The sequence below is a fragment of the Manacus vitellinus genome, unplaced genomic scaffold, assembly GCF_001715985.3.
Source record: "Manacus vitellinus isolate BGI_N305 unplaced genomic scaffold, ASM171598v3 scaffold_4_pilon, whole genome shotgun sequence".
NCBI classification, from domain to species: domain Eukaryota; kingdom Metazoa; phylum Chordata; class Aves; order Passeriformes; family Pipridae; genus Manacus; species Manacus vitellinus.
Genome location: NW_021940604.1, coordinates 39,157,081 through 39,172,706, shown reverse-complemented (window position 1 = coordinate 39,172,706; position 15,626 = coordinate 39,157,081). Strand labels below are relative to the sequence as shown.

General features: G+C 35.8%; 1 protein-coding gene across 1 annotated transcript in view; it reads left to right on the top strand.

The window, feature by feature from the left end:
* Positions 1 to 15,626, top strand: part of COL19A1 (collagen type XIX alpha 1 chain) — a 184,923-nt gene that overhangs the window by 123,890 nt on the left and 45,407 nt on the right. The window contains exons 16-22 of the mRNA XM_018078330.3: positions 867 to 920; positions 7,670 to 7,723; positions 12,135 to 12,197; positions 12,981 to 13,025; positions 13,982 to 14,017; positions 14,903 to 14,938; positions 15,047 to 15,100. Coding sequence (XP_017933819.1) covers positions 867 to 920; positions 7,670 to 7,723; positions 12,135 to 12,197; positions 12,981 to 13,025; positions 13,982 to 14,017; positions 14,903 to 14,938; positions 15,047 to 15,100 — 342 coding nt within the window. The remainder of the gene's footprint in view (positions 1 to 866; positions 921 to 7,669; positions 7,724 to 12,134; positions 12,198 to 12,980; positions 13,026 to 13,981; positions 14,018 to 14,902; positions 14,939 to 15,046; positions 15,101 to 15,626) is intronic.

The following is a 15,626-nucleotide window of genomic DNA, read 5'->3' as shown; positions in this document are numbered from 1 at the left end:
GCATTATATATACACAGATGGTAGTAATTGCACGAAGAAGGTGAATTGTTTTTGCAAATAAATCTCTGACTAGTGTGCTTGTTATCACATCCCAGGGAAGAAGGATATGGGTGTTTCTTAATTAGGTTATATTGTGTGAGGGAACACAATTCAGGATGGAACAGTTCCGGGCGTGGAGAGAAGTGTGCAGCGATTGGCAGGACTTTGTCGTGTGGACTTTGCTGTTATTATGTGGTTTCATTGTATTCACACTGCACAGTGCGCAGCCTGGACAAGCCCAGGCTTGTCATGAGTTTGCCCCCACTTCTCCCCCTTTTGCCGGTGTCCCTATGCTGGTTTGTCCCTCTGCTTGTTGGTCTCATGCTCCGCCCTATGTTCTGGCCCGTTCCGCTCCCGAGTGGATAAAAAGAGAGTGGGCACGCCTGAATAGAGAACTCTGCTTGCATCCTTCCTCGTGTCCCGTCCCCTCTTCAGACCACGACAATATTGCACATATGTACTTACTGTGCAGGTCAGACTGCTGGAGCACAGTGTAACATTCCAAGCTCTGGTATATTCAGACAAAATATAATTTCTTTACACCTCATCAAGGTGCTTTGTTAATATCCTTGTCAATGTGTACTCATATTTGAGACAAAGTTTTAAAATGTGACAGTAGATGTTACAGGGATGCAAATAGTTTGTCATAACTATTAAAAGCAATCCTAGAAGCAGTGACTGATACAGAGTATTCATTTTGGATGAGTTTTGATTTTTATGGGTTTTTCATATCAAGCAAGGCAATAAATGTTTTCTTAACATTCTTGTTCCGGATCAGTCCCTAGCCACAATATTTATAAATGTCTGTTCTAATTTTTTATTTCTAGGGAAGACGAGGCAAACCAGGTCTCCCAGGAAAACCGGGGCCACCAGGACCTCCTGTGAGTAACTAGTGAGAGGAATGGGAAATTTTCACTCTGTCCTCAGACTTTGTTAGCATTTTTGTAGCGGGTTCCTGAATATAACTATAATTGAAAATAATTGATCTATGTGTACTCTGCTCTACCTATCAAACAGCTACTATTGCTAGCCTTTTGATACAGCAAGTATAAAAGGACTGGGTCCACAATATGAGGGACTACCCAGGAGGAAAAAGAACAAGATGCAAACTTCAGCAGGGGAAGCAGAAATTGACATTTCAAAGAAAGACTGGCCATATATGCTAAATATGAATACTGTGCATTCATTTTCTTAGCAAAATGTGTGATGCTCTGTAGAAGAAGGGATAATTTCTGTCTCAGAGGGGTAATTTGAAAGATGAAGGACTGTGTGAAGCATGTGCCAATTGTCTGAATGGTGGGGAGGATTATACCCAGCGCTGGAATGAGCACTCAGCTGTAGTTCAAATTAGTTGACTGAAGAATTAAAAAGATTAAGAAATACATGGCTCTATTAAAGGATTTGCAATATGAAGAACTTAAAGGTTTAGCTCAGATCTAAGAGGTTTGGGATTTTATTTTTCTCCTTTACTTTTTTTTAAAGATAAATGATTTAAAATTCAAGTCATGCGTGGATGTATACTAGTCTTCAATAAATGCAGCTTTCCTTGGCTAGAGAAAGATTCGGTCATATTAATAAAATTCCCTGTATATTGTATTGTAAAAATGCTGTTGTACACAAATACAAAACAGCTGTTCATGGATTAAACTTCTGCTGCTTTACATTCTTAATATAAAACAAAGATTTCATAATTCCTTCTTCTACTTACCTAAAATAGGTAAAGGCTAGTAGTTTATGCATCTAAACATTTCATTCATATGCTTCAACCTCATCTTATTTCTAGAGAAGAGAATAATGCACTGCTGTGTGAGATGCAATGACTAAAATAAAATAGGTTTCATCCAACCTCATCTAAAACAAAAAGTGCATACATTTTATAAATACTCTTTCCTTGCAAAATGTGTTCAGAATGAGGAGTTGATGATGAAATTCGTTTATCCTGCATAAAACTACATAGATAAAAATTAGTCTCTTGCACGGTTGGGACTTCAGAATGCTGAAATGTTCCTGCAGACTGCAGGAGGCCGAACAGGAGAAAAGGAGTGATGCAGAATCTTTCTTAATACAAATGCCAAAAATAACCTTTAAAGGATAAAAAAGCAAACCATAGCAGAGGTCAATGTTAGACCTAATCTACTTAGCTTTTCATGAGCTGGTGAAAAGGTTTTTCTCCATTACAGATTTCTGCCATCATAGATTTGCTGGCAGGTCAGGCTTGTGAAGATTTATGATCCTTGACAGATATACTAAAAATCTTGAGTGGAAGCTAAATTGCGCTTCTATAACTGAGATATACTTCAGATTTTCTTACAGCAAATAGGAAACTCAACTTTGTCAGCATGGCAACATCCATACAAGGAACTCCGTATGAGTACTGTAGCCTAGTACTATGCACCAGAAAAGCATTCCTCAAGCAGTCATGGCCTAAATATTGGTTAAAAGTACTTGTTTCTGGTATAACTATCTTGATGCACTCCTTGCTTTGGGTACACCTATATCATCATCTTGTGTTCTTCTTCCAAGACTGAGAATACAGAGCATAGAAAAGGCATACTCTAAAAGCAGGAATGCCCACTAATGTGCATTGGCAGTATTGCCATGTTTGAAGTGCCACAGCTTGTACATACCAAAAAAACCTTCAACACAATCCATCATTCCCCCTCTCTTCTTGAAGGCTCAAACCATATTCAATTGTGCTATATTGTGCTTCCCTTTACCCCTTTTCTACTAATAGTAAACGACTTCTTCATGCACATGGATGTGCCTTTACTTTGGCCTTTCCAAAGCGCAACAGAACTGTCATACCTGCAGGATGCTGGTTGTCATAAGTTTGGCATACACAGGATACAAAATGGTTAACAGATTGACTGAACATGTGAAAATTAGACTCTCCAGGATAAACAAGTTTGGGGTTTGGTTGATGCTTCAAAAGCATATGAAATTTGTATTTGAGAAAAAGGAGATTCGGTCATTAATTATCAGGGTAGCTAAAGCACACACTGTGTGCTTGAAATTAATAAATTTACCTAATTTATTTATCAGTTTATGCCATGATGTTAAATATTTAATTTAGATATTAAAACATCCAGGTGCTTAGTAATGACCAAAACAAACAAAAAAAAAAGAAAACCAAAACCTGTGAGAAGGAAAGTTCTGCCTCTTTCAGGAAGAAGTTGGACAGGATACAATACTCAGGGGATTTATTTTAAAGGACAGTCCTAATAACAGTGTGTGCAGATAGGGATTTGTGTGGAAAAGATTGGTAGTAAAATTAAAGAAATCTGAAAGTTACAAAAATTGCAGTCAGCATACATGCTGTGCTTCACATGACAGCGTTATAAGGACACATTCTAACAGTCAAAAATCTACTTGTCGCATAGCAGAATTGAAGACTTTTCTAACCTTTTCTAAGTATCTCATCTTTTTGCTTTTTTTTTTCCTAACCTAATTGCTGGGGATTTTTTTTTTTTCAGTAAAATTGGTGCTTATAGTGAATTTCTAGTCCCTTAACATCATCTGCACATCTTTGGTTAAAAACCTGTGTTGGTGTCAGAAACGTAGATTGATTGGCAACTGGTAATTAAACTACTCAGTTAAAATGGGACTTCCTATGCAATTTCTTCCAGGTATCCTTTCTTTTGTGTCGTTTTCCCCTTATCCTCTCTTTTATGTATTTTTTTCCCCTTTGGAGCAAATCCTGTGCTCACAAAAGCCAAGGAGTCAATGAGGAGTTTTATTGATCAGTTATAAAAATATTTTTGTAAACCTACCCAGGTCTGTTCCCCTTTTGAGTATTTGTTTAAAGTCTATTAAATATTATAGACTTTTAAAGTGTTCTTTTATTCCCCTTCCTTTTCAGAATTCCTGGTATGCATCCTTGCTGTCTGATGTACTGTTCTGTTATTTCGGTACAGGAGAGCTGAGATGTGTGCTCACATAACTCTCACTCCAGCAGGTAGCAATTTGTGCTGAAGTCAGAAATCCAGACGGTTTAAGTTAAGCAGCAGCTCCCTCTAGTGCTTTTTGGCCCTTTCTCCACTTTGAAAGAGCCTGGATAGCAGTTTAAACCTTCTGTCTAATACACTGTTTGCTTCAGTCTCGGAAACATTGTGAAAATTGTGATTGTGAAATCAAAACCTCTGTACCCTTCAAATGTATTTTATATATTTGCTTGCTTCCATTTTCTTCTAGAGTCTTCTGAAAAAGAGTCTTTCACGTGCTGTTATCCTGCTCAACATGGCTCTTCACTGAAACTGAAATGCTGATTTTACGAAACAAAAAGAAATAATAATAGGATGCTGTGAGGTTTTAAGTACAGCATTTTGATCAGATTGCAGAACTGCACTGATTGCTCTCTTCTGCCATAGCTGCTAATAAAAAGACTACAGGACTTATAAACACAGAAAGGGTTCCCAACAGACTGTAGCTTGTTTTGAATTATGTATAATGGTTCTCTAGTTACCACACTTCTTTTCTTTTTTTTCTCACTACTTAAAAGCAAATGACAGAATCACAGAATGAGCAGGATTAGAAGGGACCACTGTGGGTTATGTGACAACCTCCCTGCTCGAGCAGAGTGTTCTTAGAGCATTTTGCACAGGATTGAGTCCAGATGGTTCTTGCATGTCTCCAGTGAGGGAAACTCCACAACATCTCTTAGCAATCTGTTCCAGTGCTCAGTCACCTGCACAGTAACGTGTGGAATGTATTTGAACTTAGTATTTATGCATTCTCAGCCTCAGGGTGGAAAGGCCAAATTTTGCAGTCTTCATTTAGGCAAAGTGCTTTTCTGGTCTTGGGTTGTAGAATTACTATCTGCCTCATTTTGTGTAGAGTTTTATTAAGAGGAGATAATTTATTTTTCTGTTCTACGTAGAAGATAGCTGCCTGATGTTAGGCACTGTTTTACATATTATGGTCAGTTGTGGGAGGTTTTGAAGTTGGATTTTTTTTGGAGGTTGGGATTTTATTTATTTATTTTTACTTTTCAGTGAATCAGCAGGTATTTCTATTTACATAGATGGGAGAGAGGACAGAAAAAGGAGTTTTACTTGTTTTCCCATAAAGGGCTAACTTTATCTTCTCTGCCCTAATTTTCTCTGTCTCTACTGGAACTGTTATGACTGGAGGAATTCCATTTCTCAAGAGCTCCCATTTTAGTGGGACATCAGCTTGTTTTTAAAATAAAAAGAGTGCTAAGCTAGAGTTGTGCTACAGACTTCCACCAGTATAACACCATTCTTTGAGGTGAGTCTGAGTATGATTTCTGCCCAGTGTTGTTGTTTGGCAGAAGTGAAGTGTTATCAGCACTAGTTTTTAAAGGTAGGAAACATGAGGACTACCTGTTTTGGCTAGGTGCCATCTTGTCAAAGCTATCTGTTGCAGAGGTGGAAAAGAATCACAGGCTAGTAAACTATAATCACATTTATTCATTCTCTTAAACCAACACGTCCAGAGCTATTGTTTCCAATCAATAGATTTAATAGATTTATTTCATGATTGCCATTAGCCCTTGAAGCTCATCATTCAGTTCATCATACTTTTTCAAGGGGCTGAATTTCATAACTTTTGTCTTCTCAAGTATTTTTCCTTGGAAGATTAGCTTTGTGTTAAAGTCTTAAATTAAAATTTTATTTGCGTGATTCGGTAGAAAATTTCACTTGAATTTCTTCATTTAATTACATATGCTTTTGGTCTCATGATTCAATACGTATGTCATTGCCACAAAATTAGTTATCTTAACTAGCCAGCAGTTCGCCTTGGAAATTTCATTTCCTCTGCCTCAGGAAATACTGTCATTCCTCTACCAATGTTTTGAAAGGGAGTGAATGTTATCATTTAATTACAATAAGCAGAAAATCAAAACAATGGTAAGTGAAAATTGTCAGTAGCATTTCTGGTTTTCCTGGACTTTCAGCTTCTTTTTAGAAGAGTATTGGAAATGCTTACATGGTAGGATGGGAATGGCTGGCAAGGATTGGTCATATTACTTGTTTCTGTGCATTAAGTTTTTACATCCATATCAAAATATAATTTATTTCATCTATGCTATTGTGGCAGACATCATGCCTTCATCATTCTTTCCATTTGCTCTTGGAAATAACTTGGAAAAGTTATACAATACTGCACATCTGCACTGATGAGTTTCACAATGTTTTGCATTGTAATAATCAGAAAAACAGTATCTTATTTTAAGGGTCAGGCACCAATGTGAAATAAAAGGACAAAGTGATTACACTGAGTCACTTGCAGGCTGTGTTCTCCAAAATGGCCTATTTTTGAAATGCAACTGATGCAATTTACTTGTTACACATTTTACTGCATGGACTGTGAGATTGGGTAGACTTTTTCGGCAGTCTCATCTATAGAGAAATGCAGATGAACTATAAAAGTAAAGGGAGGGAAATATATTGTAAACCCCTGTAATTTCACAGTTTGGAGCTATTTCCCTGTAAGCACCAGTGTTTCTATTCCTGCCTTGTCTATAGAAATAACATCTGAAACCTGTTCGTAATTTCAGAAAACAATCAGGACACTTTTTCAGTTCTTTTCTTATTCATACAACTGTGCTCTCTGTGAGCTTCACTTCTCTCAATTACACGACTTGATATTAAAAAAGAGAAAGGAAATCCTGCTCAAGTGAGCTTCAAAGTGGCAGATGTGCAAAATTCTCAAGCGAAAGCTAGAAACTGCTTGTACAATAATTTTTCAATTGCTGTTAATTTGATTGCTTCTTCACTTGCAAACCAATGCTACTGTTTTGGGGTTTTTTGTCTGTAGAGACTTCAGAGTGGATTGTGCAACTATATTAAAGGAGTGGAACAGTGCGGAAGGAATGAAAGAGACTACAGTTTAGGAAAAAAGTCTAGAATAAAAATATTTTCTGTTGTACACTTGTTTAAATATGGTGTTATAGTTTTATTATAGAAAGAATGATGGAAAGATAAAATTATTAAATATATGTCAATTTTTGAAAACATAAATACTAAAACCAGAGGTTGTTTATCTCTGGTAACACAAAAGCTGTGGCATAGTCAGGAATACAATTCAAATGCCTGAAGTTCTCCTTGACTGTCTTAGTCATGAGGCAGTTCGGGGATGGGGATGTTCGAGGTTATGTCTGGTTTTCAAAACTGTGACGTACAATGGCTTTTCATTTCGTCAAGAATTATTTTAGGTACAAATAATATCTAACATGTTGAGGTTGGTGGCAGGTACAGATTTAAAATTCTTCCTGGATTGTGTGGCAGAAGCACTAGGAGCTGCTTCTACATCAGACCCTATTCTTTGACTTAACGGAAAGAGTTTTAAAATGCTGCAGAACAAAGATGTTGCTCATACCAGAAGGGATTTGTATTAAAATCAATATGAATGTCACTACTGCCTTCTCTGACAGACCAATTCACTTCAAAATAAGTTGCTAGTTTCCAAATTTCAGAGATTTAGAAACTGACTTTCCTTCTCCCCTATGCCTGATAAAAAGATATAATGAAGTTACAGAAAATAATTTACTATATGACCAAACAAAAGTATAAACTCTTTTACGTCCTCACTGCTCTTAGAATAAAGATATGCAAACATAAACTTAGTTCAATTAAAATGACCTTTTGATACATATTTTTCCATATAGGGTCCTTCTGGACTAGAAGGAATTCTGGATTCATTGAACAAACATTATAATGAGGTATGGAGATTTGATATAGTATCTGTGTGGGTTTATGACTAAGAAGTATCTAAGGTAGAAATGACTATAGTTTTGATCCCTGCAAACCACATTCCAAATTAATCCAAAAGGTAGTTCCTTCTGTCTTCTCTCTGCATCCCTTTACAAGCTCAGGCCACACTCCAGTCGCATACCTACTGTGTCATCTGTCTTACTGTCTTGCCTCCCATCCATCTTCTACTCACTGATTTTTTGACTGGTGTAACTCAAAAAGCAGGTGGGTGGACCGTGGAACTGTTAGCGGGAAGCACCAGCTCCCCACTTCTAAAACTAATTGCTCTAAGTTGTACTTGACATTACTTTCTTGACCTGCTCTGTCATGATTCTAAAAGTAAAACAGAAAGACAAGGCATAATTTTTAAAAGATCTGCTAGCAATCCATGAGAACTGTCCTTATGTTTGTATTATAGACTCATAAAAATAGTCTTAATTACAAAACCACCTGCAGCTAAAACCACTTAATAGAAAAAAAAAGTTAAAATTGGATAGGATGGTGTTCCACATGACAGAGCTTTGAAATACATACTACAGAAATTTCAAAGTTGTAGTGTCTGCCGTTGTAAGAAACCATCATTGAGAGATCACAGAAGTTTGCTTAATTGATGCTAGAGTAGTTAACTTATCTGATCAGAAAATTCTATTTAATTCAAAGACTTATGAAACACTACTACAGCAATATTTGTTCAATATAAAGGCTAATGTGTGTATCACACCTTAAGTCATGAAGGTCAAGCCTGGAAGACATCCATCTAATATTTCTTTAAATATTAGAATGTATAACTATGAAGAGCAGGTGAATTCAGGATATTCTCCTATACAACATTTCTAGACAAGTACTGAAATCTTTTCTTGAATAGATATTTTGGAGCTAAGTTCATGTCAAATATATCTTTTCAGTTGTTTTTATCGCTGAAGTGATTTCTCTGTTATTTCTGATATTTAATTCATTTCAAATCAGTTATCACCTTAGAAACATGCATTAGGAATTAAACATGGGGCATTTTCATGCCTGGAGACTTAGTTTCTGGTTTTGGTTTGCCATTTCAAATGTATGTGTTGAAGTTTTCTATATTTTCATTTTACACCTTTGGTTTTCTTACCAGTTAATTTTTTCCACCAAAGAGCTTTTGCTGATACCAGCCCTGTTTCCTCTATCAGTACCATATTTATTGTAACTCATTCCCGACCTCTGCACTATGAATTTGTTTTATCCTGATAGTACCTTTAAGGTAATTTTGCAAGAGGAAATACAAGCAGTGGCGACCTTCTGGAACTGATAAGCAGATGTCTCAAAAAAAAAATAATTTTTTTTCTTATCACTGTAAGGCTCTAAGTGTTTGTAAGGTGGCTTATATTTCCTAATTAACAATATTCTGGAAAAAAAGCTAGACCAGCTGCTAGGTGTCTATAAGTTAATTGTCTTTTAAATCCTGTACACCTTAACAACTTTTCTTCCTTCAGCTGTCTAGTTTGAAGACTTTAATGACTCTATCACAAGCAATTAACTGTTCAACAAGGAAATGCTGTTTGATTCCTGGTGAAAGAGGAGATGGCTTTCTGATTCAAGCAACAGGTTCTAAATAGGCAACATTTCTGTAACTATGTGTTCAGAACCTCCTAGAGTCAAAATAAGTCTCTAACTGCTTCAGCAAACATATTAGTTCCTATACATTTTATGATGGGAGTAGGATGTTTCCATCAAGGACAAGACAAAAAGTCATCAAAGACAAGGACAGCTTCTCTGCTTTGCCATTGATTCAAGCAGATGTATGCACCAGTAACTTCCCTTTCTCCCCCCACACTATTATATAGTATGTCAAGAGCTGATTTTGTCCACTGCACCTTGGAGGCACCAAACAATTTTTTGCATTTCCAGTATATAATTCCAGTATATAATTACCTCAGTAATTTGCATTGGTAAAATGATATTTGAGTGATACCCTGAGATTTTTGAGATTCCTCACAGCACAGGAAATGATCTTGTCATTTTCCATCACTTTATGAATGTTCTTAAGGATCTCATAAGGTCTTCTTTCAGTTTGGTATTTAAAAGTGTTCATATTGTGACCACATTTTGGTTGCTATAGATATCTTAATACCTTTTTTTTCCCTCTCAGGATGTTATTTGGCTTCTTTGTGTTGATATTTTCAGGAAGCATGAGAAACTTCTACCAAGAAATGTGGTGACTCTTAAGACCCATCATATTTAATAATGTCTCTTTTTTTTTCTCTAATTTCTCTGTTTCTTAGCAGATTATTTGCTGTTCTTCTGAGTTCTGTATGATATCAAGAAGTAGTTGGTTTTGCATAATGTAATTAAATAATCTGTTGCAACCAAGGTTCTTCTAGCTCAGTATCAATCACTTTATTGTGCTAGGAGGCTGGAGTGCAAGTCTTTAAAAGCATAATATACTTGATCCATGTATACAGTGAAAGAGAGCACTATAAATACAATTGCTGATCGCAGCAGCAAATTGTGATGAACAGCAAACCAAGATCAGCAATCTTTCTTTAATGAAGGTGAGGGGAACCTGCTGAGGATAAGTAGTAGCATTGATCCTTAATGGGTTGGGAGACAGTGCCGGAGCCTTTCTTCCCTCATTCCTCCTTTGTGCCTGTTCTTGCAAGGCATGTGACTATTTTTATGTTCCTTCTTGGTATGTCTTTTGTGCTTTCAGTGTAAACAAGGTGCTTTGCATGTATTCAATACATGCATTTGTTTTCTCTTCTTTTTGCCAAGAAACTAGTTCTATCCTGTACTGCAGGTTACATTCCTTCAGCGATTGGTAAACAATGCCTCATGATTTGAGTTTGTTTACTCTCAGGCCTCTGTTATCATCCTTTGCCTGGGTTTCAGGGCCTCTGTCATCTTTTTTACTTACCAGTTTCCCACACATAAATAGAAGGTCACTTTAGTCAAACTTGCTTCTAAACATCAGTTGAATCTAAAATGTTCTACAACACATAAAAATGAAACCAAAACACAAAGGAATTGAAACTGTATCACAGTCTTTCCAATAAATGTTTTAGAATAATTATAGTTCACAGTAATTTTAGATTATTCTGGAATAATTAATTATTAATTTTCTAAAATTTTTTTTGCTTTATTGTATTTTACTTAAATTTTGTTGTAAGGAGCAAATTACCTATAAACATGCAAAGACCATAGAAGCAGTTATTTAGTCTAATAGCCTCTTTTTTTTTTCCTCCATGTATGCATAAGAAATGCACAACTAAGTATAAATCATAATTTATAGTGTACTCATTATAACAGGCACCTGATTGTGCTCAGTCCAATGGTAGTCAACTACTTATCAGCAATACTCAGGTTCCTTTATCTGGGTATCTGCCTCTGGCTCTGAAGCTGATTTTGATAATTAGTGTACCAACAGTGTTTACAAACCCTAAATACCTAAGAAAATCCACCATAACACTAGCATTTCTAAAATAATAATGATTTTATTAAACTGATTTTATTCAGTTTATATTCAGTTACCTACTTCTGAAAATATTAGCAGAGTGCAAATGGCACTTTTATTCATCATAATGTTTCTCTATTTTAGCAGTATGGAAACTGGAATATGGCCTGCTAAGGGTGATACATGTTCTAGGGCTTAGATTCCTTGGGTCTAGATGGGTGCTCATTTTTCAGGGTCTTTTTTGTTGTTGTTGTTGTTGTTTCTTTTCCCACTGTCATTAAAAGAAAACACATTCCCCATAGGTAGTCTGAGTCTGGCTTTGTGAAAAGGAAATAATTTGCTTTGTATTTTATTATGTCTTTACCTTGTAGAGAAGAGTAAATAAATGCAGTGCAGTAAACACCTGAGCACATATACAACCTGAACCTCTGGTCCTTAAATCTGTCTATTTTCTTTGAGGAGCAATGTGAGGAGCCTGTTGACCATGTTTATTCCCACTCCTTCTGGCTCACTACTGTAGTAGACTTAAATTAGTTCTACATTCTTTTGCATTTCATGCTGCTCAAAAGTAAAAAGCTTGTGGTTTTTTCATAGGAGAGAAGTGGGTTTTATTCTTTTTTAACATACTTGAGGAATGTACCGTAACAATGAGCATAAAAATATGCACTTTGCATTGAGTTTTTTTAAAAAAGTCACATATTTGCGCAGCAATGTTCTACAAAGACATTTCCCTTTTATGCTTTTGTTCCTGTTCTGCTAGTCTGGCTGGTTGCTCAAATACATTACCTAGCTGTACTGCATAGGCATTTGTTATCCCTTTCTAGTAATACATTAGGACTTCTGAATTTACATACTGGTAAATTACAAGAAATTGTTATGGTAAATAAATTGTTACTGTAAGTGAATGGTGACATTTTCTGGTTTTTGATCTTTGTAATAATATTTCTTTCCAGAGTGATACAAGACTACTAGAAGTACTTGGGACCCCTGGACTTAAAGGCCAGAAGGGAGATGTTGTAAGCATTTGGCATGAACTTGGAGAAATTTCACAGTGCCTGTCTAACCTGTCTCTACCACACTTAACATAGTATCTTTTATTTGATTTATCACAACAGGCTTTGAAGGAATAGATTTTAGAGATGATTGGCACTTTGAACTGTGTAGTCCAATATCCAGCTCATCGTGCTATCCTGCAGGAGCAGCACGTGATCCTTTGTCCTCTAGTATAAACAGAAAGGAAAAATGCTGAAAGGACTGTGTGTGGTTTCCATAATGCTGTCTGAGAAGTCAAATGAGCTGACCTGCCTGCTATGTGGAAAAGACTCTGAAAAAGTTGAAATTTGAAAAATATTTTGAATAGTAAATCACAAATATTTAAAACAGTTTCTCTGTAACAATAGGACTTTCTATACCAAGAATACTTACAGACAGTCTCTAAATATTGCATGGAAGTCAAATTCTGAATCCACACCATATGACAGTATGTTGTTTATAGTCATCTGTCCTGTGTAAACAGTGGAATGATTTTTAACAATTGCGTGTGTTCCAAACTTGTAAGAGAAGGGACAAGTGCTCTGGATATGTCACAGAATTAACAACATTTTTTAGGGAGAAGCCTGCAGATCTGCTATAGAATACAGTCATTTAAATTCATTTGCACATGTTTAAAGCTTGATTTCCATTGCAATAATGGTTAAGATGTGGCTTACATAGAACAAAGTACAGGTAAAGAAGGGGAGAGGTTTATCTGCATTTGTCAGAATATAAAAGATTTTAAAATTAATTAATTTTGTTAAAAGGGTCAGAAAGGAGAATTGGGAATGACAGGCGCGAAAGGAGAAAAGGTAAGTTAATTCCTTACTTCTGTGCTCGTGTGTTATGCTAGAAGTTAACTAAATATACTGATTATTAGTGAAATCTTGGAAAATATACAAGAGATCAAGAAAATGTATTTGGGCATAGGAAAAGTTGTCATTATTCAAGCACCTTCTTGTGTGGGTATTTATATATGCAAGTAAATTTCCCTGTTCTAGCAGTTCACAAAGTCCTTAGTTTTAAACACATTCAGACTTTCACTGAATACTAGTTTAAAATTGTTTATATAAGTTTATGACCAGAGACTGACTCATGAATTAGGCACCATTCACATTTTTTCAGGTTATGAATGTGATCTTCAATATCTTTATGAGAAAACAGAAGTCTTTAAATTATTAAAATTTAGAAATAAACCTTCTAATTTAGTGTCTTTTAGTTTGAGAATAAATTTTCCAGAATGACTGGGGGGGAAAGTGGAGCATTACTGGGGAACAGGTGTATATTTTGCTTTTCTAGGAATGTGTTCTTCATCTGTATACCCAGTTCTTCATCTACTGATTATTAGGCATTTTGCTATTCAGCTGTTAGGCTTCCAGTTGGTTTCTTTGGTCATATCTTTCTATACAAATAGTTTTCATACAAACAGAAACATTTTTTTACTCTGTTGATATCACAGATTTATGATTTTGTGTGCTATAGAGCACTTGTGTTTGGGAATTTTTCAGTTTTGGATGCATTATCACTGTCTTTAGTTCACGTTCCTGACCCTCCCTTGTACTCCTGCTTGAAAGGACAACACCTGCCATGGTCTTGGCATTAAATCAACATCATCCTTCAAGTAAACTTTTGTAGTCCATATATTTGTACTGTATATAAGTTTAAAAAAATGCAACATTTTTCAAGGACTCTTCAACAAAACCAGGCATATGAACTATTTACTATTTAAAAAAAAAACTGTGTTAACCTCTTCCCTGTGTTTCCTTAGGGAGAGCCTTCTGAAAAAGGGGACAAGGGAGATCCAGTAAGTATAGCATGTTTTGAACTGATGTGAATAATTTACATTCAAGATTATTTCCATACTATATTCATGCTGTAATTCCTCGTCTTTGTACATGTTCATTAGATTCAGGGATTATGTGGGATAGCATATATTTTGTCTCCTGTCTTACACAGGTTATAAATAAAAACCAGAGATGCCCAGTTCTTCACCATTTCTGTTGTTGGTACAGTCCATGAACTGAGTTTAAAGCACACACCTTTTTTTATTGTATGCAGAGGTTCTTTCTTTCAGTTATTTCACAAATTTTTTTGTGGCCTGAACTGTATTATTTTTATGCCCTTAGTGTGGCATTTAACATCAGGCAGATTTGATATAGTCATTTTATGTGTGCATAACTTCTTTGTTATTTTGGGGCGTATTTTTAGAACCCTCATTCTGTTTACCTATGTTACTTATTTTTAAGTAATTATTGTCCCCTCTTATGACATTTGACAAAAGCTAGTTATGTTTTTTAGTACACAACTCAAGGTTGCTTAGATTTTTGTGATTTACATGTTATAATAACCAAAATAAGCCTTACTGCAATAATGTGTGGGTTTGGAGATGAATATTGTGTACCAGAAGAAATTTTATTGTGAAGAATAGGCTTTTGTCTGGAAAAGCTCTTATGCAAATGTAGTATTTTCAAACATGTTTTTCTTTAAAACATTAGGAAAACCTGAAAAAAAAATTAGTTTGAAAGAGGAATGCCTTTCAGAGTTTGCAGAAAAAAAATCAGAAATTCTTTAATGCTTTCTCAATATTTAAGTTTGCAAACTGTGTTACAATATTTTAAGTAGCATATTAAACTCTTAGCTGATCTTAGTTTAAGTTTTAACTTCTTATGGTTTTATCTAATGTTTTCAGGGAGAGACTGGAATGCAGGGATCGAAAGGAAATAAGGTATTTTCTGACTTGTGCACACTACATACATTGCTGATACACATAGCTGATACTGGAAGATATAACAGTAACCTTGGATTTTTTTGTTTTCTCAAACAATGTCATTAGGGTGAAGTGGGAGACCCTGGACCACCTGGTCTTATCGGAAATCCAGGATCAAAGGTAGGTGAGAGGTATTTTTGTGTTATTAACAGCAAGTGCGTTCTATGCTGTTTTATAAGAGGACTGAATGCTATCAACTCCTTAGCTAGTATTAAAGGACAGAGAATGCAAATAGTTTATGTCAAAAGTTTGTGCTTGGATTATGGCTATTTTACATAAGATTTGCATTTTACATAAAGTTATGTTGATCTCAGCATCATTCAGGAATATTTAAGCAAAGCTCAAATGTTATTTGGTCACTCGAGATTATGAGCACCCATTTTGCAATTACAAATCCACTGGTAGCTGGGTGTATTCTCTTTATCCATCAGTGAGGCAAGGAGTAACCACTGCCACTACTACTGTTCCTCTGTTTAATCTTATGAGACTGTAGGTGATGTCAAACCAGTCATTGCCTTGCTTTGAGTCTATCCTCATAGGCAAACTCCAGAACTGTGTGCTGGACAGTGAGGTGGATTGAGAGCTGGCTGAACAGCAGATCCCAGAAGGTCATGATCAGTAGCACAGGGTGTAGTTGGAGGCCTCT